Source organism: Hippopotamus amphibius, chromosome 15 (genome assembly GCF_030028045.1).
Source record: "Hippopotamus amphibius kiboko isolate mHipAmp2 chromosome 15, mHipAmp2.hap2, whole genome shotgun sequence".
NCBI classification, from domain to species: Eukaryota; Metazoa; Chordata; class Mammalia; order Artiodactyla; family Hippopotamidae; genus Hippopotamus; species Hippopotamus amphibius.
The window spans coordinates 10,465,943-10,488,858 of NC_080200.1; the positions used below are offsets into that span (position 1 = coordinate 10,465,943).

The 22,916-nt window shown below is 39.5% G+C and overlaps 2 protein-coding genes across 2 annotated transcripts; both read right to left on the reverse strand.

The window, feature by feature from the left end:
- Window positions 1-4,083: 4,083 nt before the first annotated feature.
- Window positions 4,084-5,001, reverse strand: LOC130837103 (olfactory receptor 7D2-like). Its single transcript, XM_057709894.1, has one exon. It carries the CDS (start codon window positions 4,999-5,001, stop codon window positions 4,084-4,086), a length of 918 nt encoding a protein of 305 aa, XP_057565877.1.
- Window positions 5,002-17,013: 12,012 nt separating this feature from the next.
- LOC130837109 (olfactory receptor 7D2) lies at window positions 17,014-17,952 on the reverse strand. Its single transcript, XM_057709902.1, has one exon. The coding sequence runs from the start codon at window positions 17,950-17,952 to the stop codon at window positions 17,014-17,016; it is 939 nt and encodes a 312-aa protein (XP_057565885.1).
- Between the last annotated feature and the right edge of the window lie 4,964 nt (window positions 17,953-22,916).

A 22,916-nucleotide genomic window follows, 5' to 3' on the forward strand; every position in this document is an offset into this window, starting at 1 on the left:
ATTAAAAAGATAACAAATAGAACAAAGGAAAATAGATATAAACAGAATAGAACAAAGGAAATAAAAGAGAAAACCAGGAAAAAACACAGAACAACAAAAATAGTAATGTAGAAATAGAAATATATAAAAAAATAAAAAACAGATTAAAAGTTTTTTAAACTAAATAAAAATAAAAACAAATAAAAAAACAACAGAACAAAACAAAACATTAAAAAATATTAATAATTATATTTTCCTGGGGTCTCAGCTGTCAGTGACCTTGTCCCCACCTTGAGTCACAGCCAACCTCTGCTTCCCCAGGAGGCCCTCTAAAACCTCTAGGTAGGTCTCTGGTCCCCCTGTGGGCACTGTAGGGGTAGCTCATATTCTGACCTGGCCCAACTCCTGCCTCTACTTGTCCCCAAGGTCCACAGCTGCTACAACTCAACCCATTTCATTTGTGGGAACACTCATTGTCCACTCAGATATTCCATACATTGCAGGGTTTACCAAGCTGATCATGGAGATTTAATCTGTGGCTTGTGCAGCTGCACAGGAAAACTTTTGTTCACATCCTTACTCACCCTGCCCCTGGGGTTCAACTGTAGTTTTAGCCTCACCTCTGCATGTGGGCCACCCACAGAAGTCTGCTTCCAAGGCTGCCCTGGAACACTTGGGTCAGTCCCAGTGGGAACAGGGTGCAGAGGTAGTAGGACTGCTTGGGCCACAGGGGCCCTGGCAGCAACAGGTGTGTGGGAAAGCCAGAGGCCACTGGTGCAATAGATCCAGCCCTAGTGCCTGGCAGCTGGCATGAGAAGGTCAGCCCTGGAGGGGGCTTTTCTTAGCCCCTGTTGGAGCAGGAGGCTGGCATGTGTAGAGAGAGTCTGCAGTGGTGGCTGCACCCCTGCATGTCACTCAACAGTGGCCCCTTGCTTCTATGGCAGTCTGGATTTCCTCCACAAGCATTCCCGATTATGAATTTCCTCCCATTTTTCCCCTAAGGCAGTCTCCTTACAGCCAACAGCAGCCCTCCCCCTGGGTTTAATCTTCAAGCCCCACATTCCAACTCTCAGCCTGTGTGCACCAATGGACACATGTTCCAGGCTGGGGCGCACAGGGCTGTGGTGTGGACCATCTGTGTAGGTCTCATTCTGTCCTGTCTGCTACAGACCATGCATTTCACCCTCCTCTGAAAGCCTCAGATCCTCCCCTTCTGTCCAAACTTATTTCCCCAACAGTGAGGGGGCTTCCCCAGATACGGATCCTCTCCTCTTCACCTCCCCTGACCCAGGGGTGCAGATCCCATCCTGCTTCCTCTCCTCTATTTTTTCCCTTCTTTTTTTCAGCCTACCCAGTTACACGGGGATCTTTCTTGTCCTTTCCAGTATCCAAGGTCTTCTGCTAGTGTTCAGCCAGTGTTCTGTGAGAATTGTTCCATCTGTAGATGTATTATTATTGATGCATTTGTAGAGAGAGATGAACTCCATATCCTCCTACTCCTCTGACACCTTGGTGAGTGACAATCTTTTTTTTTCTTTTTTTCCTGCATTTAGTCTTTACTGCTGCACCCAGTCTTCTCTAGTTATGGCTGGGACGGGGGGTGGTCCCTTCATTGCTGTGTGCAGGTTTCTCATTGCAATGGCTTCTCTTGTTGCAGACGACAGGCTCTAGGCATGTGGGCTTGAGTAGTTGCAGTACACAGGCTCAGTAGTTGTGGTGCATGGGCTTAGTTGCTCTGCAGCATGTGGGATCCCAGACCAGGGATCAAACCCATGCACCCTGCATTGGCAGACAGATTCTTAACCACTGTGCCACCAGGGAAGTCCTGACAATCCTTTCTTGAATGTTAATTTTTCCTTTAAACAAAGTAACCTCGTGACAATCTGATCTGTTTTTGCCATTGAATACATCACCATTCATTGGCTGATATGTACACTCTTGAGACTTTTGGCTATTTGATTGAAATATTAAAGTTGGATATAGGGGAGGGACCAAGATGTTGTGATGCTGAGAACTTCAAGGAATAGATAGGGGTAGACCTTCCAAGAAAACCTAGGAATATTCTGGGTAAATGAAGTAGCAATTAGCTGTCCTGGAGAAACTCCTGGTTATGACTATCCTGTCATATATCACAGATATCACATGTCATACTGGATGGAAACGATGAGTATGGCACAAACAGAATGGTATTTTTAATTTGAAACATCTTGTTCAAATTACCATTTTAGGAACTAAACCAGTATTCCTAAGGGGTCTTGTTAGACAATGTGATATCACTGAGCCTCCCTAAGTTTCTACAAGTGGACAGCGTCAGTCTTATTTTAAGTTATACAGGACTCTAAGGCTACTATAGAAAGGATTACTACCTCAAAGGAGCTTACCTCCTATTGAAAGAGTATTTCTGGCACAATAATAAATTAATTCTCGTCTTTTAATAATGTGGGCCACGTACAGATTCACATCATGCGTGCACGTGTGTAACATGAAATTGAATTAGAGTTCATGAGAAAAACGATCGCAGAGATCTCAGAATTACTCTTAGCATAGTAGAAAAATAATTATATAGATAAACACTCAAATTTAAATTTTCAACCTTGGGATTTGTAACAGATTGGGTTAGCTTTTACTGCTGTAACCGTAACAGTGTATGTAACAGAGCTAAAATGTTACTGATTTAATGAAACAAAACCTTATTTCTCTTTCAAGAAAAGTATCTACCAACTTGGGCAACTATCCGGGGGATTCCTCTATGATACTGGCCAGCTTTCTGGACTATTTTGATCTTATAATATATTTTTCCACAATAATCATGCCAATGGAAGAGTGAACATGAAGAATAATGGAATCTCCTAAATCGTCTAGTTGAGAAGTGACACATCACTTCCACTCATATTTTATTACACAGAATAAAACACATTTCCTTATTTAACTTCCAAGGAGAAAGGAAATTCAATTCTCTTGGATGTGCAAAAGAACAGGATAACTAGAAATATTGTCAGTCAGCTGTAAAATCCACCATAGAAATGTACACAATATCAAAATCCATGTGGAAAATTGTGTAGCCTGTTAGTTAAGAATATGGAATCAGGGTCAGAATTCTGGTTTTGAATCCCATATTTGTGATTTGGTCCCTCTGGAACTTTGGGACAGTGTGTTTTTTGTGTGTTTTGCTTTGTTAACTCTTAGAGTCTCAATTGTCTCACCTCTAAAATGAGGACAATAATCATTCCTATTGGGAAGATTACATAAGATAACAGAGCGGTTAGCATAGGTTTACCCTACAATAAGCACTCAAACATCAACTATATCTTCCTATGTATTTAATCATACCTTATCCAGTTTAAAAAAAACAAACACACAATGTTGATGACACACACACATAAGCACACTATGAAAACACTGGAGATAACAAAGCTATAGTAAATTTCAAATTGAAGTTAAGAACTCATCAGTGTGTACTAATGAACCCAGTGACAGGGAAATAGTAAAGATGCAGATGTAGAGAAGGGACTTGAGGACATGGGGTGGGGGGCGAAGGGGAAGCAGGGACTAAGTGAAAGAGTAGCATTGACATACATACACTACCAAATGCAAAATAGATTGCTAGTGGGAAGCTGCTGCATAACACAGGGAGATCAACTCGATGAGGGGTGATGACTTAGAGGGCTGAGACAGGGAGGGTGGGATGGAGTCATGGGAGGGAGGAGATATGGGGATATATGTATAAATACAGCTGATTCACTTTGTCATACAGCAAAAACTGGCACAACAGTGTAAAGCGATTATATTCCAATAAAGAGCTTAAAAAAAAAAAAAAAAGAACTCACCAGTGTGTAAGTAAGAAAGAAGACCAAAGACATACTTTTTGGACAGCAAATGGGGCAGAAAGGATCACCACAGAAATTTCTGGAAGATTAGTTGTTTAAATGTGTGTTAAAAACTAGGAGAGAGCAAGATCATAGATCTTTCAGGACTGGGTGAAATAACAAGGTGGTTTGAGAGATGCAAGAGTAAGAACTTCAGGATAAAAGGTTTTACACAGATACCCACAAAAATCTCTTCATCCTGAAGCCAATGGATCTATCACAGACAAGAGGCTACTCTTCAGAACAGCCTTCCCAGGGCCCCCTTCACATCCTTGTTCCTCAGACTGTAGATGAAGGGGTTCAGCATGGGGGTCACCACAGTGTACATTACGGAAGCAATGGAGTTTCTCTGGGAAGAATGGGTCATATTAGAACTGAAATAGACCCACAGGCTTGTCCCATAGTACAAGGAAACAACAGAGAGGTGAGACCCACAGGTCGAAAATGCTTTTTGTTTTCCCCCAGAAGAGGATATCTTCCTTACGGATGAAGCAATGTGTGAGTAGGAGTAAAGGATCCCAATGAGGGGGAAAACACCCAGCACACCAGTCATAAGATATATCAATGTCCAGTTCAGGAAGATATCAGAACAGGCCAACTTCAGAATATGTGTCAGTTCACAGAAGAAATGGGGAATTTCAAGTCCTCTACAGAAGGTCAGATGCATCATCAGAGAGATATGAAGGAGGGATGTCATGAAACCAATGATCCAGGTAATAAAAACCAGCAAGCCACAGAGGTGTGGGTTCATGATGACTGTGTAGTGCAGGGGGTGACAGATGGCCACAAATCGGTCATAGGCCATCGCAGTCAGGAGCAGAGTGTCCAGGATAGGAAAAAACATGGAAAAATACACCTGAGTGAGGCAGTCCATGTAGGAAATGGCTTTGTTCTCTGAATGCATGTTCAGTAGCATCTTGGGGACTATGGTGGTGCTGAAACAGATGTCGACAAAGGACAGGTTAGAGAGGAAGAAGTACATGGGGGTGTGGAGGCAGTGGTCAGAGATAATGGCCAGGATGATGAGCAGGTTCCCCAAAATTGTGACCAGGTACATGGACAGGAACAGGCCAAATAAGAGGGGCTTCAGTTCTGGGTCCTCAGAGAACCCAAGGAGGATAAACTCTAAAATTTCTGTGTGGTTTCCTGCTTCCATGTAGCTGATATATCTATGAATGAAGAGACAAGAAAAACAGAAATTTGTACCAAACTGGCATCCTCCACATGCTAGAAATGTTGACCATGCTTTTCACTAAAATTATTTATCATTTTGTCTAAGAGTTGGATCTCCTTTCACTCAAAAATGGAAATCCCAAAGAATAGAGTGTCTTATCCCAAACTCTCATCTTAAGTATGCATTTTATGACAACAAAACCAAAATAGAATCCTACAAAACAGAGTCTAGAATTCCCGACCACCTATCCAAAGCATCCATTTCAGAACAAGCCTGTCAGATGGTTATGGAGCTTCACAATGGGATAAAGCAACATGATGGAAATAATGTTGATTCTGTGGGATTGAAATCCTGCACCTTTGAGATCCTGCCAAATGTGCAGAACTTCAGTCTAAAGACTAGGGAAGAAAGTGGACATAGAGGGAACCTACCTCAACATAATAAAGGCCACAAAATAAAGGCCATATATGACAAACTCACAGCAAACATTATTCTCCATGGTAGAAAACTGAAAGCATTTCCTCTAAAATCATGAACAAGGCAAGGGTGCCCATGTTCACCACTATTATTCAACATCGTTTTGGAATTCCTAGCCACAACAATTAGAGAACAAAAAGAAATAAAAGGAATTCAAATTGGAAAAGAAGTAAAACTGTCACTGTTTGCAGGTGGCATGATACTATACATAGAAAATCCTAAAGATGCCACCAGAAAACTACTAGAGCTAATTAATGAATTTAGTAAAGTCACAGGATACACAATTAATACCAAGAAACCTCTTGCATTCCTATACACTAACAATAAAATATTGGAAAGAGAAATTAAAGAAACAATCATATTTACCATTGCAATGAAAAGAAATAAATACCTAGGAATAAACCTACCTAAAGAGACAAAAGACCTGTATGCAGAAAACTATAAGACACTGAAGAAAGAAATCAAAGACAATATAAACAGATGGAGGGACATACCATGTTCTTGTACTGGAAGAATCGATATTGTGAAAATGACTATATGCACCAAAGCAATCTACAGATTCAATGTAATCCCTATCAAATTACCAATGGTATTTTTCACAGAACTAGTTGTAGAGTAACTATACTCCAAAAAATAAAAATAAAATAGATAACCAACAAGGACCTACTGTATAGCACAGGGAGCTTCGCTCAATGTCCTGTAATAACCTAAATGGGAAAAGAATTTGAAAAGAATGGACACTTCTATGGATACAAGTGAATCATTTTGCTGTACACCTGTAACTGATACATCATTGTTAATCAACTATACTCCAAAATAAAATAAAAATTAAATATATATATATACAATTTAAAAGAAAATAAAGACTAGGGAGCATCAGACAAACCCAAATTGAAGGACATTCTACATTATTTCTGACCTGTACCCTTCAGAAATGTTAATGCCAACAAATTCAAAGAAAGTCTAGGAATTGTTCTGGATTAAAGGAGGCTAAAAAAATATGTCAACCAAGTGTAATTCATGATCTTGGACATTCTTTTGCTATAGATGAAATTATTAGGATAACTGTTGACATAGGCATGAGTTCTATAAATTTAATAATATATATGAATGTTAAATTCATTATTTTGATAATTGGACTATGGTTGTGTGGGACAATGTCCTTGTTATTAGGGAATACTGAAGATTTAGAGGTGAAGAGATCCCATATATACAGTGCAACTTATTCTCAAATGGTCCTGAAAAATTTCACACAAACACACACACAAAGAAAAGGAAGAGAGAAAAGTCAACAAAGAATAAAGTAAAGATGGTAAAAAGTTAAAATTGGGGACATTCAGTAAATGATATTACAAAGGAACTATTTATATACTTCTTTCAACTTTTGTGTAAATCTGAAATGAAGTCAAAATTGAAAGTTAAAATATAGCACTTTCATACAATTCCCAGGGCAGAAAAACAAGAAGAAAACCCGTCCGTGAGAAGTTGTCAGAAAAGAGTCAGGCTTCAAAGAACACTGCAGCTAATGCAACCACTCTGATTTGGAGCTCACATTCACACTCACCTAGAAATCTCAGCCAGAGGAATTTAGCCTAAAGTGGTCCTGGGTGAACAGTACCCTGGGTTCCAGGCAGAAGCAAACACATCTGCCCTGGAAGGTACTTTCACCCAAGGATCTTCACCTCTATGCCCACAAAGGAGATTAGTCTGCAATTTTAATTTTTTTTTAACTTCCTTTCCAGATTTGCTGGTACATGCATTCCTCCCAAACTCCCAGACTTATTAAGCACCACACCAGCCTTTCACTCTCGAAGCTCCAACACTTTTGCCTTTCAGAGTCCTAAAAATGTTAGGATTCTTCCCCCAGCCAGGGCTGTGCAAGTACTGCCCTCCATGCTGGGATCCTCCTCCTTGCTTTAGTCCTCTTGTGATAACTCCTGTCCTGATCTCTCAGATGAAACCTCCCTGCCCACGAAGTGTAGTCTCCCTAGTCCATGCCTTTCTAGCCCCCTGTATTTCTCTTCATTACACAAATCATTGTCATATTTTTGCATTTACATTTGGAATTAATTGATCTGCCCCCTAACCACTGATTCATAAGCCACACAAGTTCAAATCACATTCTATAAGATGTACTTCTCTTTGTATCACCAGTGCATTGTTCTCAAAGATCATGGAAAACTGAAAGAAGGTTGAAACCAAAAATCACCATATATAACAAATGAGAAACCTACAAATTAACCTCTAATTGACTATAGATGCACCAACCTGAAAAAGGAGTAGAAGGAAGTTATCTGATAAAATAACATATCCCATTATGAACTAATGTCCATCTGAAGAGTGCAAAAACTATTTCATAGTAGAAAGTTAGAAAACAAAGCATTTATATTAATAGACCAATGCAGAAAATAATGATAGTCCCAACACAAAGCAAATTTCATTTCATAAAACTTAAGTCATTGATGGGAAGGGAACAGACTAAAACTTCAGTCACATAGAACAGAATACTGCCGAAAGATAATAAAGAATAGCTATGTTAAACTGAGATTCACTATTAAACCCTAAAAAACAAAACGAATTAACCAAAAGCTGTTATAATTACTTAACATTATTTCTAATCATACAGAAGAAACACCATAAGAAAAATAAATGAGATATAATAATTAGGAAATCAAAACAAAATTAGTATCAGCTGCTGATATGGTTATCTGCTTGGAACACTAAAGAAGGTCAACTTAAATATAATTAGGAATCAAAACTACAATGTGGTATCACCTCACACCAGTTAGAATGGGCATTGCCAGAAAATCTACAAAGAGCAAATGCTGGAGAGGGTATCGAGAAAAGGGAACCCACTTGCACTGTTGGTGGGAATATAAATTGATACAGCCACTATGGAAAACAGTATGGAAGTTCCTTGAAAAACTAAGAGTAGAACTACCATCAATCCCACTACTGGGCATATACCCAGAGAAAAGCATAATTCAAAAAGACACATGCACCCCAATGTTCATAGCAGCACTACTTACAGTAGCCAGGTCATGGAAGCAACCTAAAGGTCCATCAACAAAGGAGTGGATAAGGAAGATGTGGTACATATATACAATGGAATATTATTCAGCCATTAAAAGGAATGAAATTGGGATATTTGTAGAGACATGGATGGACCTAGAGACTGTCATACAGAGTGAAGTAAATCAGAAAGAGAAAACTAATATCATATATTAATGCATATATGCAGAATCTAGAAAAATGGTACCGATCACCTGGTTTGCAAGGCAGAAAGAGAAATACAGATATAGACAGCAAATGTATGGACACCAAGTGGAGAAAGCAGGGTGGAGAGGGGGTTGGAGGAGAGGGGGGTTCGGGTGGGATGAATTGGGAGATTGGGACTGTCATATATATATTACTAATAAGAAAAAATATCAAATTGTACATTTTAAATATATGCAGTTTATTGTATGTCAATTATATCTCAATAAAATGTTCTATAAATAAATAAATAAATAATATTAGGGAACTAATCAGTATTGTCAGCTTATGTATTTGCAATCATCAGGAATGATATGGGGGGGAGGGGGTCTGTTCACAATTACAGTGAAACATAGATAAACCTGGCACAGAGTGGGTATTTGGTACATATTTGAGGAATCATAGAGTGTTTACAACCTAATAGAATGATGGGAGTGGGGTGGAGAAGCAGATACTTTGCTAAAGCAGAGGTTCTCCAATTACAGCTGCATCAGAATCACCTGGGAGGTTTGTTAAAACAGATTGTTGGGTCCCATCTCTTGACTTCCTGTCAGCACAATTGGGTGGGTCTTGAAAAGCTGCATCTCTAACAGGCTCCTGGGGATACTGATCGTGCTTCTCCAGTAATCCTACTTTGAGAACTCCTTTACTAGAGAAGAATAAGGAAGCTGTTAGCAGATGGATTGGAAACACTTAAGATTACACTTGAGAGGGTGCCAATTCCAAATAAGTCACTAGTTTTCAAAACGAGGGGCTGAAGGGGACAGAAAACAGCAGTAATGGAATCTAAAAGGATATGAATAGCCAGGGAAATAAATTACAGATATTTTAAAAATATTGTCATAGATCATTATTAATCCTGATACCTGCTTCTGGGAACCACCACCTTTTCAATCCTCCTTTTTATACATAATACTTACTAGAACAATATGACTCACTTGTCTGACATAGCTTAAAGAAATATTTGTGCAACCTCTTCCCCCTCTGCCTCTTGGATGCTGAAGACAGATTCTCCCAGGGAATGGCGGGGAGATGGTACCTGTCACAAAGCCATGTCTGTGGGAGGCATCCATGTGGTCTCCTCCTGGTCAGGCATCACTGAACTATGGGTGAAGATGCTAGGGAAGTATTTACTGTTTCTGAGCCCCAGGGGGATGGTCTCTCATCACTCCTTGTTAACTAAATTGTTCCTCTGATGCCCTGCTCTTCAACTCACTCAGCTCCCTTTGGGTAGCAAATGGCAGAACAGAACAGGTGTGCTAATTCTGTTTCCAGGAAGGTAGCTTTGGGGCCAGATCGATCTCTCTCCCACTATGGCCCTCATCCTTCTTGGAAGAGATTTTATCACTATTGATTTGGCTTTGAGGTAAAGACATTCCCCCTCAGGAATGTGTCTATGATGCAAAGAATCATCTCCCAGTAGCCACAGTACTTAGGGTCTCAAAATAACACAGAAGAAAAGAGACACATCTGTCTCAGTGAATCCCTTGTGACACTGGGTATATGCTGTGTAGATAGAGTCCTGTTTCAAGAGAGGGGCATTAACTGTATTAAATGATACTATGAGGTCAAGTAATAAAGGCTGAACTATAGCCCTTGGATTTAGTGACATGAAAAACTGTAGAAAGAGAAATTTTGGTAGAGTGCTGGGGAGACGCCTTCATCCAGTAGGCTTGGCAGTTACATGGCAGTGAAAAAATTGACTTCATGAGTAGAAAACACTATGCCAAGAACTTTGGTGGTGAAGGGAAAGAGAGAGAGGGTAGTACCATAAGGTGTGTGGTGGTGTTTTTTTTTTGTTTGTTTTTTTTCATTTCGGACATGAGAAAATATTTAAATAGTGAAGGAAATGCTTCAGTTGGTTGTAGGAAATTTAATTGGTACTGTATCATTTAATACAAATGATATGCAATATATTTCTAAATGAATGAATCATTTACTTTACAAATGATTCTTAATTCTAAGTAGTCTACCACCTTTATTTGGTTGAGTAATATAACTAAAGCAGTGAAATCAAAGAAAAATGTGTTATTAACACAACTTTCATGGGGAAAGATAATCTCCTATCACCAAGTGTAACATCATTAAATGAGCATTATATATATATATATATATATATATATATATATATATATATATGTATATAAATTGATAAAGGTATGTAAATTCAATGGGCTAATCCAACAGCCACTGGAACTATAAATACAGGTTGTAAAATATTATGTAGGGAGTTCTTTCATTTATTTTAGTAAATGGTCTTAGGGAGCAACAACTCCATTATGGCAAGATTCAAAAATCTCTATGCCATCAACTCATATTTTAGACCATGAATTGAACACATTTCTTAATAAATTTGAAAAATATTTGAGACAAAATGCATTAAAAACATCAATTAAACAGAGCTTTTCTTTTTTTATTGCAACATTCAGTTAAAGTATTTGCATTTTTTTTCAAATTTTGAATCAACCATTCTCTGATATTATAAGGAAAGTATTCTGTTGGGAGTTGTTCAGTGGCTCAAGTGAAGATCTTTCACATCTAAAAAATGTTGTTTTTAGTTTTTTCCTGATAATTTCCTAAACAAATTTCCATACCTGAGAACAACTGAATTTATCATGGATCAAGGAATGTTTTTCTTTATTTTGGATGCAAGATTCCAAGTCATTTCATAGCTGCCCAAAGTTACAAATGCAGATCTATTTTTTAAAAATGCTTTTACACAACATACCCCGAATAGCCAAGGCAATCTTGAGGCTAAAAAACAGAGTTGGAGGAATCAGGATTCCTGAATTCAGACTATACTACAAAGCTACAGTAATCAAGACAATATGGTACTGGCACAAAAACAGAAATATATATCAATGAAACAGGATAGAAAGACCAGAGATAAATCTGTGAACATATGGTCACCTTTTCTTTGACAAAGGTAGCAAGAATATACAATGGAGCAAAAACAGCCTCTTCAATAACTGGGGCTGGGAAAGCTGGACAGCTACATGTAAAAGAATGAAATTAGAACACTATGTAACATTATACACAAAAATAAATAAATTCAAAATTGATTAAACCTAAATGTAAGGCCAGACACTGTAAAACTCTCAGAGGAAAACATAGGCAGAACACTCACGGATGTAAATCACAGCAAGATTCTTTTTGATGCACCTCCTAGAGTAATGGAAATAAAAACAAAAATAAATCTAATGAAATTTAAAAGCTTTCGCACACCAAAGGAAGACATAAAAAAGATGAAAAGACAACCCTCAGAATGGCAGAAAATATTTGTAAATGAAATAACTGACAAAGGATTAATCTCCAAAATACACAAACAGCTCATGCAGTCCAATATCAAAAAAGCAAACAATCCCATCCAAAAATGGGCAGAAGACCTAAATAGACATTTCTCCAAAGAAGACATACAGATGGCCAGGAGGCACATGAAGAATGCTCAACATCACTAATTATTACAGAAATGCTAATCAAAACCACAATGAGGGATCACCTCACACCAGTCAGAATAGCCATCATCAAAACATCTAGAAACAAATGCTGGGGAGGGTGTGGGGAAAAGGGAATGTTCCTGCACTATTGATGGGAATGTACATTGATACAGCCACTATGGATAACAGCATGGAGGTTCCTTAAAAAATGAAAAATAGAACTACCATATGACCCAGCAATGCCACTACTGGGCATACACCCTCAGAGAACCATAACTTAAAAAGACACATGCACCCCAATGTTCATTGCAACACCATTTACAATAGCCAGGACATGGAAGTATCCTAAGTGTCCATTGACAGATGAATGGATAAAGAAGATATGGCACATATATACAATGGAATACTACTCAGCCGTAAAAAGGAATGAATTTGAGTTATTTGTAGTGAGGTGGATGGACCTAGAGTCTGTCATACAGAGTGAAGTAAGTCAGAAAGAGGAAGACAAATACCGTATGCTAACGCATATATATGGAATCTAGAAAAATGGTACTGATGAACCTAGTGGCAGGGCAGGAATAAAGACACAGAAGTAGAGAATGGACTTGAGGACTCAGTGGGGGAAGGGGAGGCTGGGACATAGTGAGATAGTAGCATTGACATATATACACTATCAACTGTAAAATAGATAGATAGTGGGAAGCGGCTGCAGAGTACATTGAGATCAGCTTAATGCTTTGTGACCACCTAGAGGAGTGGGATAGGGAGGGTGGGAGGGAGGCTCAAGAGGGAGGGGATATATGTATACATATAGCTGATTCACTTTGTTGTACAGCAGAAACAAACACAACATTGTAAAGTAATTTTACTCCAATAAATATGTAATAAAAAAAATCTAGGTGCCTGCTTTATTATTTTATAGAAGAGAGAAGGAGCACAGAAATTTTATGCAATCTGTACCCACCACAAAGCTGAAAGTTGTGAAGCCAAGATTAAATTGGACAGTGTGATTCCTGACACAGGGCAGCTAACTGATATTCTTCCCCTGCCCATCAACCCACCTAGCCATTTCCCTCCCCTGGACACGCAAGGAAGAGATCACCTGCTCATTCTGCTCTCCCTTTGGGGGTTTCTGGTAGACTACAGCGGGGAGCAGTGGATGACACCTGCTGCATCAACTAAGAGGAAATATGACTGTGATCACAGGCAGAGAGCACGGAAAGAGCTGGCACACGATAGTTTAGGTCAAAGCCCCTGCTCCTGGATACCGTTCCAGCTGTCCACTTCCTCCTGCATTCGTGTAATCAGTCCACTCAATCTCTAAAGGAGACATAAAGTTAGACAACATTTAGGGTGTCTTGGCTACATAGAACCACACGATCTGACATGTCTCAGAAATCTTTCTTATTGGACTATCAGAAGATCCATAAGCAGCCCTTCCTCTCTGAGCTGTTTCTGTCCGTGTACCTGATCACCATGCTCAGGAACCTGCTCATCATCGTGGCCACCAGCTCTGACTCCGAACTCCACAGCCCTATGTATTTCTTCTCCTCCATCCTGTCCTGGCCCAAGGGTGTTTACACCTCCAATGTTATCCCCAAGATGATCGTGGACATCCAAACTCACAGCAGAGTCATCACCTATGTGGGCTACTTGACTCAGATGTCTTTTTCAGTTCCTTTTGGATGCTTGGATGCTCTGCTCCAGACTATGATGGTATATAGTCAGTTCATGGCCATCTGTCACTCACTGAACTACCTGGTCATCACAAACCCATGACTCTGTTGCTTCTCAGTTTTGGGGTGTGTGTGTGTGTGTGTGTGTGTTAGCATTTACAATTCCAGCTGCACAGTTTGATTGTTATAACCTTCCTGCCTCAAGAATGTGGAAATGTATCATTTCTTCTCAACTCCTCAACCTTGCCTTTTCTGCCACCTTCATCAGTTACATAGTCATGTATTTTGTTGGTAATATCTCTGGATTGTTCCCTATCTCAGAGATCTTTTCCTCTTACTATCATATTGTTTCCTCCATTCTGAGAATCTCATCATCTGGTGGGAAGTATGAAGTCTTCTCCACCTGTGGCTCTCACCTGTCAGTAGTTTGCTTATTTCATGGAACGAGCATTGGAGTGTACCTTGGTTCTACTATGTCTGCTTTGCCCAGGAAGGATGCAGTGGCTTCGCTGGTGTACACTGTGGTCACCCCTATGCATAACCCCTTCATCTACAGTCTGAGGAACAGAGTCATCAAGAGGGACATGTGGAGGCTCTTCAGCAGAACAGCCTAATTTCAATACGTGGGCCATTTTTCTGATCTGTGAACTAGAAATTATTGTAAGACCAAATATTTGGAATTGGAAAGCATAATCTGTGTAGCTCTCACAGCTTTTGATCCTCATAACAATTTACATTCGAACATTACTTCTTTGGATACATCCTTACTGGGACTGGAAAAATATTCTGGGATCCTACATATGTCACAACCACATTGAGAAAGCACATTTGAATCCTGTAACATATCTGGAATCTTCCCTATTTGTTGTTTATGACACAGGCATCATGGTGAAATGCAAAACTCTCTTTTAACTTTTTTTATTTTAATTTTTTAATTTTTTGGCCATGCTGCCAGGCTTGCAGGTTCTTAGCTTTCCTACCATGGATTGAACCTAGGCCCTTGGCAGTGAAAGTGCAGAGTCCGAAGCACTAGATAGCCAGGGAATTCTTCAAAACTCTCTTTTTAAAATATACACATTTAAAATGCAATTCTCAACCCTTTCCACAGTCCATACCTATTGTCCAAAAATCTTTGGCAAAAATAAATCTATTGAGGCAGGTTATGTGAGAGAATGTATGTCACTGCTCCTCAGTCTTGGCTTCATATTGGAAGCCCCTGATGAGCTTTAAAAATCCTCATGCCTTACAGAGTGAAGTAAGCCAGAAATAGAAAAACAAATACTGTATGCTAACTCATATACATGGAATCTAAAAAAAAGGTACTGATGAACCCAGTGATAGGGCAAGAATAAAGATGCAGATGTACAGAAAGGACTTGAAGACATGGGGTGGGGGGGGCAAAAGGGAAGCTGTGACAAAGTGAGAGAGTAGCATTGACATATGTACACTACCAAATGTAAAATAGATAGCTAGTGGGGAGCTGCTGCATAACATAGGGAGATCAACTCGATGAGGGGTGATAACTTAGAGGGCTGGGATAGGGAGTGTTGGAGGGAGTCGAGGGAGGGGATAAGGGGATATATGTATAAATACGGCTGACTCACTTTGGTGTACAGAAAAACTGGCACAACAGTGTAAAGCAGTTATATTCCAATAAAGAGCTCAAAAAAAAAAGTCTTCATGCCTGGGTCGCACCAACAGAGATTCAGATCTAATTGGAATGGGATGTGGCATGGTGGATGGTGGTGATGGTTGTACAACACCAATTGTTCTTAATGCCAGAACTATATCCTTAAAAGTGGCTAAGATGGTAGATTTTCTGTTATGTGTATTTTAACACAACTAAAAAAATTGTCCATGTCCTCGTACCTAACTGGACATGCCCCTCAGGCACCCTGGCTCTCTGGGCTGTGCTCCTAGCAGCTCCACTTGAGAGATGTGATCCCCCCACAGCAACCCACTTAGGGAGCTTCTTCTCTCCATCATGTAATTTTGTGAGGCTGCAGTCCAAAGACAGAGGACTTGGAGGCTATACCTGGAGGAAGACAATACCAGGAAGTCTTAGGGACATGTGCGCTCTCTCTTTCCTTGTCATTATGGGCTGGATCTGGTCTTGGCCCCGTCTCGCCTCTGTGCTGTTACCAAAAACATTCCTTTCCTCTCACCGACTGAACTTGGAAAAGCTGCACATTCAGGCAAACCAAGGCATAATGAGGGTGGGAAAAAAAATTGTGCAATACACACACACACACACACACACACACCCCTTTATTTTCTTGTTGAGATTCCATTTCACTTTCATAGTGGGTTGTTTTGTAGTGCATGTGTCTTTCACATCATCTAGGTGGTACAACAATTCGGTGTTTGTGTACATCCTGTTTTGTGTGTGTGCTTTGTTTTGTTAGCTTTTAGAATCCCAATTGTCTCACCTCTAAAATGAGGACAGTAATCATTCCTATTGGGACAATCACAGAAGATATCACAGAGCAGCTAGCATAGGCTTACCATACAATAGGCACTAAAACATCAATTATGTTTTCATATGTATTCAATCATATTTCATCCAGTTAAAAAAACACTGTTGGTGATACATACAGAGAAACAACACAAATCCCCAATCAAACACATAGAAATAAATTAAAGTGAACAATCAAGAGTTTTGGCATGCTACGACAACATTGGAGATAACAAAGCTATAGGAAAATTCAAATTGAATTTAAGAATTCACCAGTGCAGAAGTAAGAAGATAAAAGACATATTTTTTTGGATACCAGATGGGCCAGAAAGGTCACCACAGAAATTATTGGGAGAGTAGTTGTTTGAATATGGATTAAAAATCAGAAGAGGGAACTCCCTGGCAGTCCAGTGGTTAAGACGCAGCACTTTCACTGCCAAGGACCAGGTTCAATCTCTGGTCAGGGATCTGTGATCCCAAATGCCACGAGGTGCTGCCAAAAACAAACAAATAAACAAACAAACAAACTATAATAAACATAAAACTTAAAAACTAGGAAAGAGAAAAATCACAGAACTTCAAGGATTGGCTGAAAAAACAAGATGATTTCAGATACACAAGAATAAGAACTTCGAAATACAAGTTTTGCCACTGGAACCCACAAAACCTTTTAGTCCTGGAGCCAGTGGATCTATCACAGACAAGGGGCAGCTCTGCTGAAGAGCCTTCTGAGGGCCTCCTTCACATCATTGTTCCTCAGACTGTAGATGAAGGGGTTCAACATGGGGGTCACCACAGTGTACATCACTGAGGCAAGTGAGAATTTCTGGGGGGAATGAGTCACTGTAGAAGTAAAATGGACCCCCACACCTGTCCCATAAAATAAAGAAACAACTGAGAGGTGAGACCCACAGGTGGAATATGCTTTTTGTTTTCCCCCAGAAGAGGACATCTTCCTTATGGATGAAGCAATTTGTGAGTAGGAGTAGAGGATTCCAATGAAGGGGGAAACACCCAGCACACCAGTCATAAAATATATCAATGTCCAGTTCAGGAAGGTATCAGAACAGGCCAACTTCAGAATATGTGTCAGTTCACAGAAGAAATGGGGAATTTCAAGTCCTCTACAGAAGGTCAGATGCATCATCAGAGAGATATGAAGGAGGGATGTCAGGACACCAATAAACCAGGTAACAAAAACCAGCAAGCCACAGAGGTGTGGGTTCATGATGACTGTATACTGCAGGGGGTGACAGATGGCCACAAATCGGTCATAGGCCATCGCAGTCAGGAGCAGAGTGTCCAGGATAGGGAAAAACATGGAAAAATACACCTGAGTGAGGCAGTCCATGTAGGAAATGGCTTTGTTCTCTGAATGCATGTTCAGTAGCATCTTGGGGACTATGGTGGTGCTGAAACAGATGTCAACCAAGGACAGGTTAGAGAGGAAGAAGTACATGGGGGTGTGGAGGTGGGAGTCAGAGATAATGGCCAAGATGATGAGCAGGTTCCCCAACATGGTGACCAGGTACATGGACAGGAACAGGCCAAATAAGAGGGGCTTCAGTTCTGGGTCCTCAGAGAACCCAAGGAGGATAAACTCTAAAATTTCTGTGTGGTTTCCTGCTTCCATGTAGCTGATATATCTAAGAAGGAAGAGACCAGAACAATAGGAATTAGCAGCAAACTGGCATCCTCCACATACTAGAAATATTGACCATGACTTTCACTCAAGTTATTTATCATTTTTTCTAAGAGTTGGAGCTCCTTTCACTCAAAAATGGAATCCTCTGGGATGAACTGAGGTTGCAGCATTGACATATATACACTACCATGTGTAAAATGCATAGCTAGTGGGAAGCTGCTGTATAGCACAGAAAGATCAGCTCAGTGCTTTGTGATGACCTAGAGGGATGGAATGGGGTGGGAGGGAGGGAGGCTCAAGAGGGAGGGGACATAGGTATACATATATCTGATTCACACTATTGTACAGCAGAAAGTAACACAACATTGTAAAGCAATTATACTCCAATAAAGATGTAAATTAAAAAAATGGAATCCTAAAAAATAGAATGTATTATCCCATACTCTCATCGTAAGTATTCATTTTATGGCAACAAAACCAAAATAGAATCCTACAAAACAGAGGCTACAATTCCCAACCACCTGTCTTAAGCACCCATTTCCTAACAACCCTGTCACATGGTTAACGAGCTTCACACTGAGATACACCAACATGATGGAAATAATGTTCTTTCCATGGGATTGAAATCCTGTACAGTTGGGATCCTGCCACAGGTGCAGGACTTCAGTCTAAAGACTAGGGAGCATCAGACAAACCCAAATTGAAGGATATTCTACCTCATTTCTGAGCTGTGCCTTTCAATATTGTCAAAGCTATAAAATTCAGAGAAAGTCTAGGAATTGTTCTCAATTAAGGGAGGCTAAAGAGACACGTCAACCAAGTGTAATTCATGATCTTGAATGTTCTTTTTGCTGTAGATGAAATTATTTAGGATAATTGTCAACATAGGCATGGTTTCTGTAAATTTAATAATAGTGTATCAATGTTAATTTGAGTTTGATAACTGGACTATGGTTATGTGAGACAATGCCCTTGTCTTTAAGGAATTCTAAAGACTTAGAGGTGAGGAGATCCCATAGGTACAGTGCAATTTATTGTCAATCAGTCTGAAAAATATCACAGATGCACAAACACACACACAGAGAGAAAAGAAAGAGAGAAAAGTGGACAAAGAAAAATTGGGGAGATCTAGTAAAGTATCTATTTATATTGGAACCATTCATATTTTTCTTTCAACTTTTCTCTAAATCTGAAAGGAGTTCAAAAGTAAAAGTTAAAATGTAGCACTTTCACACGATGCCCAATAGTACATCATAGAAAAACAAGAAGAAAACTCATCCATGAGATATTGTCAGAAAAGAATCAGACTTCAAAGAACACTGAAGCTGGGGTTACCACTCAGATTTGGAGCCTACATTCATACTCACCTAGAAATCTCAGCCAGAGGAATTTAGCCTAAAGTGGTCCTGGGTGAATAGTACCCACGTCCCAGGCAGAAGCAAACACATCCTCTCTGGAAGGTGCTTCTATCCCAAGATCTTTTTCCTCAATGTCCACAAGGGAGATTGGTCAGCAGTTTTTCTTTCTTTTAACACCCTTTCCAGGTTAGCCTGTACATACATTCCTCCCACACTCCCAGTCTTATTAACCACCACACCAGCCTTTTACTCTCAAAGCTCCAACACTTTTGGCTTTATAAGTCCTAAAAATGCTAGGATTCTTCCCCCAACCATGCCTGTGTGAGTACTGCCCTCCCTGCTGGGATCCTCCTTCCTGCTTTAGTCCTCTTGTAATAACTCATGTGCTTCTCTCTCAGATGAACCCTCCCTGCCCACCAAGTTCAGGCTCCCTACATGCCTTTATATCCTGCCATATTTTTGAAAATATTTAATTCAGTATAGCTTTATTTATGTTCAAAGTAGGAGTATCTCATGATCTGTGTATGTGTGTATGTGCATGTACTTTATTTTTATTTTCCTTTTTTAAATTTTTTTTGTACTTTATTATTATATAGTTTTAACTCAGGAGTGTGCCCTTAGGTGTAAATACTTTATGAGACCTAACAAATCATTCTCACATATTTAGTATTAAAGACTAACAGATGGGACTCCCATGGTAGCACAGTGGTTAAGAATCCACCTGCCAATTCAGGGGAACACAGGTTCGAGCCCTGGTCTGGGAAGATCCTACATACTGCAGAGCAACTAAGCATGTGCGCCACAACTACTGCACTGCAAGGAAGAGTAGCCCCCACTTGCCACAACTAGAGAAAGCCCACGTGCAGCAGTAAAGGTCCAACACAGCACAAAAAAACAAAAAAAGAAAAGACTAACAGATGATTTTTGAACAATGAGACTCCCCAGGTAAGTCTTACACAGCAGCCTATCATAGGTTACAAGCTCAACTTCATTTGATGGGTTTGCTGGGGAAATATTTTTGACTTTGCAACAGTAACAGCTTTGATAGACTGTCCTCAAGGAAGAAAAATGTGTGCATGCAAAACTAGAAAGGGTGAGTAAATTGAGGATCATCTTAAACAATAAGCTGAATATGCAAGAGCTAAAGAGTACAAGTGTATAAAACGTCTTCAAACAAAATGTCCGTGTTATGGAGATAAAATGAGTTAATAGGGATGTGAAGAGCAAACACAGCAAACGCTGATGCCCCCTGTATCTTTCTTCATTACACAAATCATGGTTATATTTTTGCATTTACTTATGGAATTAATTGATTTGTCCCCCTAACCACTGAAACATAAACCCCACAAGTTCAGATCACATGTTATAAGATTTACTTATCTTCATATCCCCAGTGCTTTGTTGTCAAAGAGCACGGAAAGTTGAATTCAGGTCGAAGCCAAAAATCATCATATATAAAAGAAACAAGAAATCTACAAGTTAATCTCACATTGACTACAGAGGTACCAACCTAAAAAAGGAGTAGGAGGAAGTAATCCGATAAAATAACACACCCCATTATGAATTAATGTCCATCCGAAGAGTGCAAAAAAAATTCATATTAGAAAGTTAGATAACAAAGTATTTACATCAATAGACCAGTGCAGAAAATAAGGACAGTTTCAACACAAACCAAATTTCATTTAATAAAATTAAGTCATTGATGGGAAGGGAACAGACTAAAATTTCAGTCACATAGAACAGAATAATACTGCCAAAAGATGATAAAAAAAATAGCTATGTTATTGATTTATATATACACTACCAAATGTAAAATAGTTAGTGGGAAGCTGCTGCATAACACAGGGAGATGTACTCGATGATCAGTGATGACCTAGAGGGGTGGGATAGGGAGGGTGGGAAGGAGTCGCGGGAGGGAGGGGATATGGGGATATATGCATAAATACAGTTGATTTTCTTTGTTGTACAGCAGAAACTGGCACAACAGTGTAAAGCATTACACTCCAATAAAGATCAAAAAAATAAAATAGCTATGTTAAACCGATATTCCTCATTAAACCCTAAAAAACCAAAACCAGCCAACAAAAAGCAGATAGGGGAAACTGTACCAGCTGTTATAACTATTTAAAATTGTTTCTAATAATTCAAAAGAAAAACCATAAAAAAAAATGTGGGCTTCCCAGGTGGCACAGTGGTTAAGAATCTGCCTGCCAATGAAGGGGACACAGGTTCGAGCCCTGAGCCGGGAAGATCCCACATGCTGCAGAGCAACTACTGAGCCTGCTCTCTAGAGCCCTCGAACCACAACTACTGAGCCCAAGTGCTGCAACTGTAGCGTGTGTGCTAGAGCCTGTGCTCCCCAACAAGAGAAACCACTTCAATGAGAAGCCTGTGTACCACAACGAAGAGTAGCCCCCGCTCCCCACAACTAGAGGAAGCTGACATGCAGCAATGACAACCCAACACAGCCAATACATTAATTAATTGATTAATTAATTTTAAATATATATATATAATTAAAAGTAATCAGTGTTGTCAGCTTTCTTATGTATTTGTGATGATCAGCAAAGATATGAGGGGGGGAAAAGGTCTGTTCACAATTGCATTGACACATAGATACACCTGGCACAGAGTGGGTATTTCGTACATATGTGAGGAATCATAGAGTGTTTACAACCTAATAGAATGATGGGAGTGGGGTGGAGAAGCAGATGCTTTGCTAGAGCAGAGATTCTCCAATTACAGCTGCATCAGAATCACATGGAAGGCTTTTTAAAAGAGATTGTTGGAGAAATGTCTATTTAGGTCTTCCACCAATTTTTGGATTGACTTGTTTGTTTTATTGGTATTGAGCTGCATGAGCTACTTGCATATTTTGGAGATTAATCCTTTTCAGTTGATTTATTTGCAAATATTTTCTCCCAGTCTGAGGGTTGTCTTTTCATCTGGTTTATGGTTTCCTTTGCTGTGCAAAAGCTTTTGTTTCATTTGGTCCCATTTATTTATTTTTGTTCTTATTTCCATTACTCTGAGATGTGTCAAAAAGGATCTTGCTGTGATTTATGTCATCAAGTATTTTGTCTCTGTTTTCCTCTAACAGTTTTATAATGTCTGGCCTTACATTTACATCTTTAGTCCATTATGAGTTTATTTTTTTGCATGGTGTTAGGAAGTGTTACAGATGGCCAACAAACATATGAAAAGATGCTCAACATCACTAATCATTAGAGAAATACAAATCAAAACCATAATGAGGTATCAACTCATACTGGTCAGAGTGGCCATCATCAAAAAATCTAGAAACCGTAAATGCTGGAAAGGCTGTGGAGAATGTTGATGGGAATGTAAATTGATACAGCCACTATGGAAAACAGTATGGAGATACCCTAAAAAACTAAGACTAAAAACTATCATATGACCCAGCAATTCCACTCCTGGACATATACCCTGAGAAAACCATAATTAAAAATATACATGTACCACAATATTCATTGAAGCACTATTTACAATAAACAGGACATGAAAGCAACCTAAATGTCCATCAACAGAGGAATGAATAAAGAAGATGTGGCACATATATACAGTGGAATATTA

Bases quoted from the DNA above. Each gene is read 5' to 3' on its own strand.
- LOC130837103 (XM_057709894.1), bottom strand. From the start codon at position 5,001: ATGGAAGCAGGAAACCACACAGAAATTTTAGAGTTTATCCTCCTTGGG.
- LOC130837109 (XM_057709902.1), bottom strand. From the start codon at position 17,952: ATGGAAGCAGGAAACCACACAGAAATTTTAGAGTTTATCCTCCTTGGG.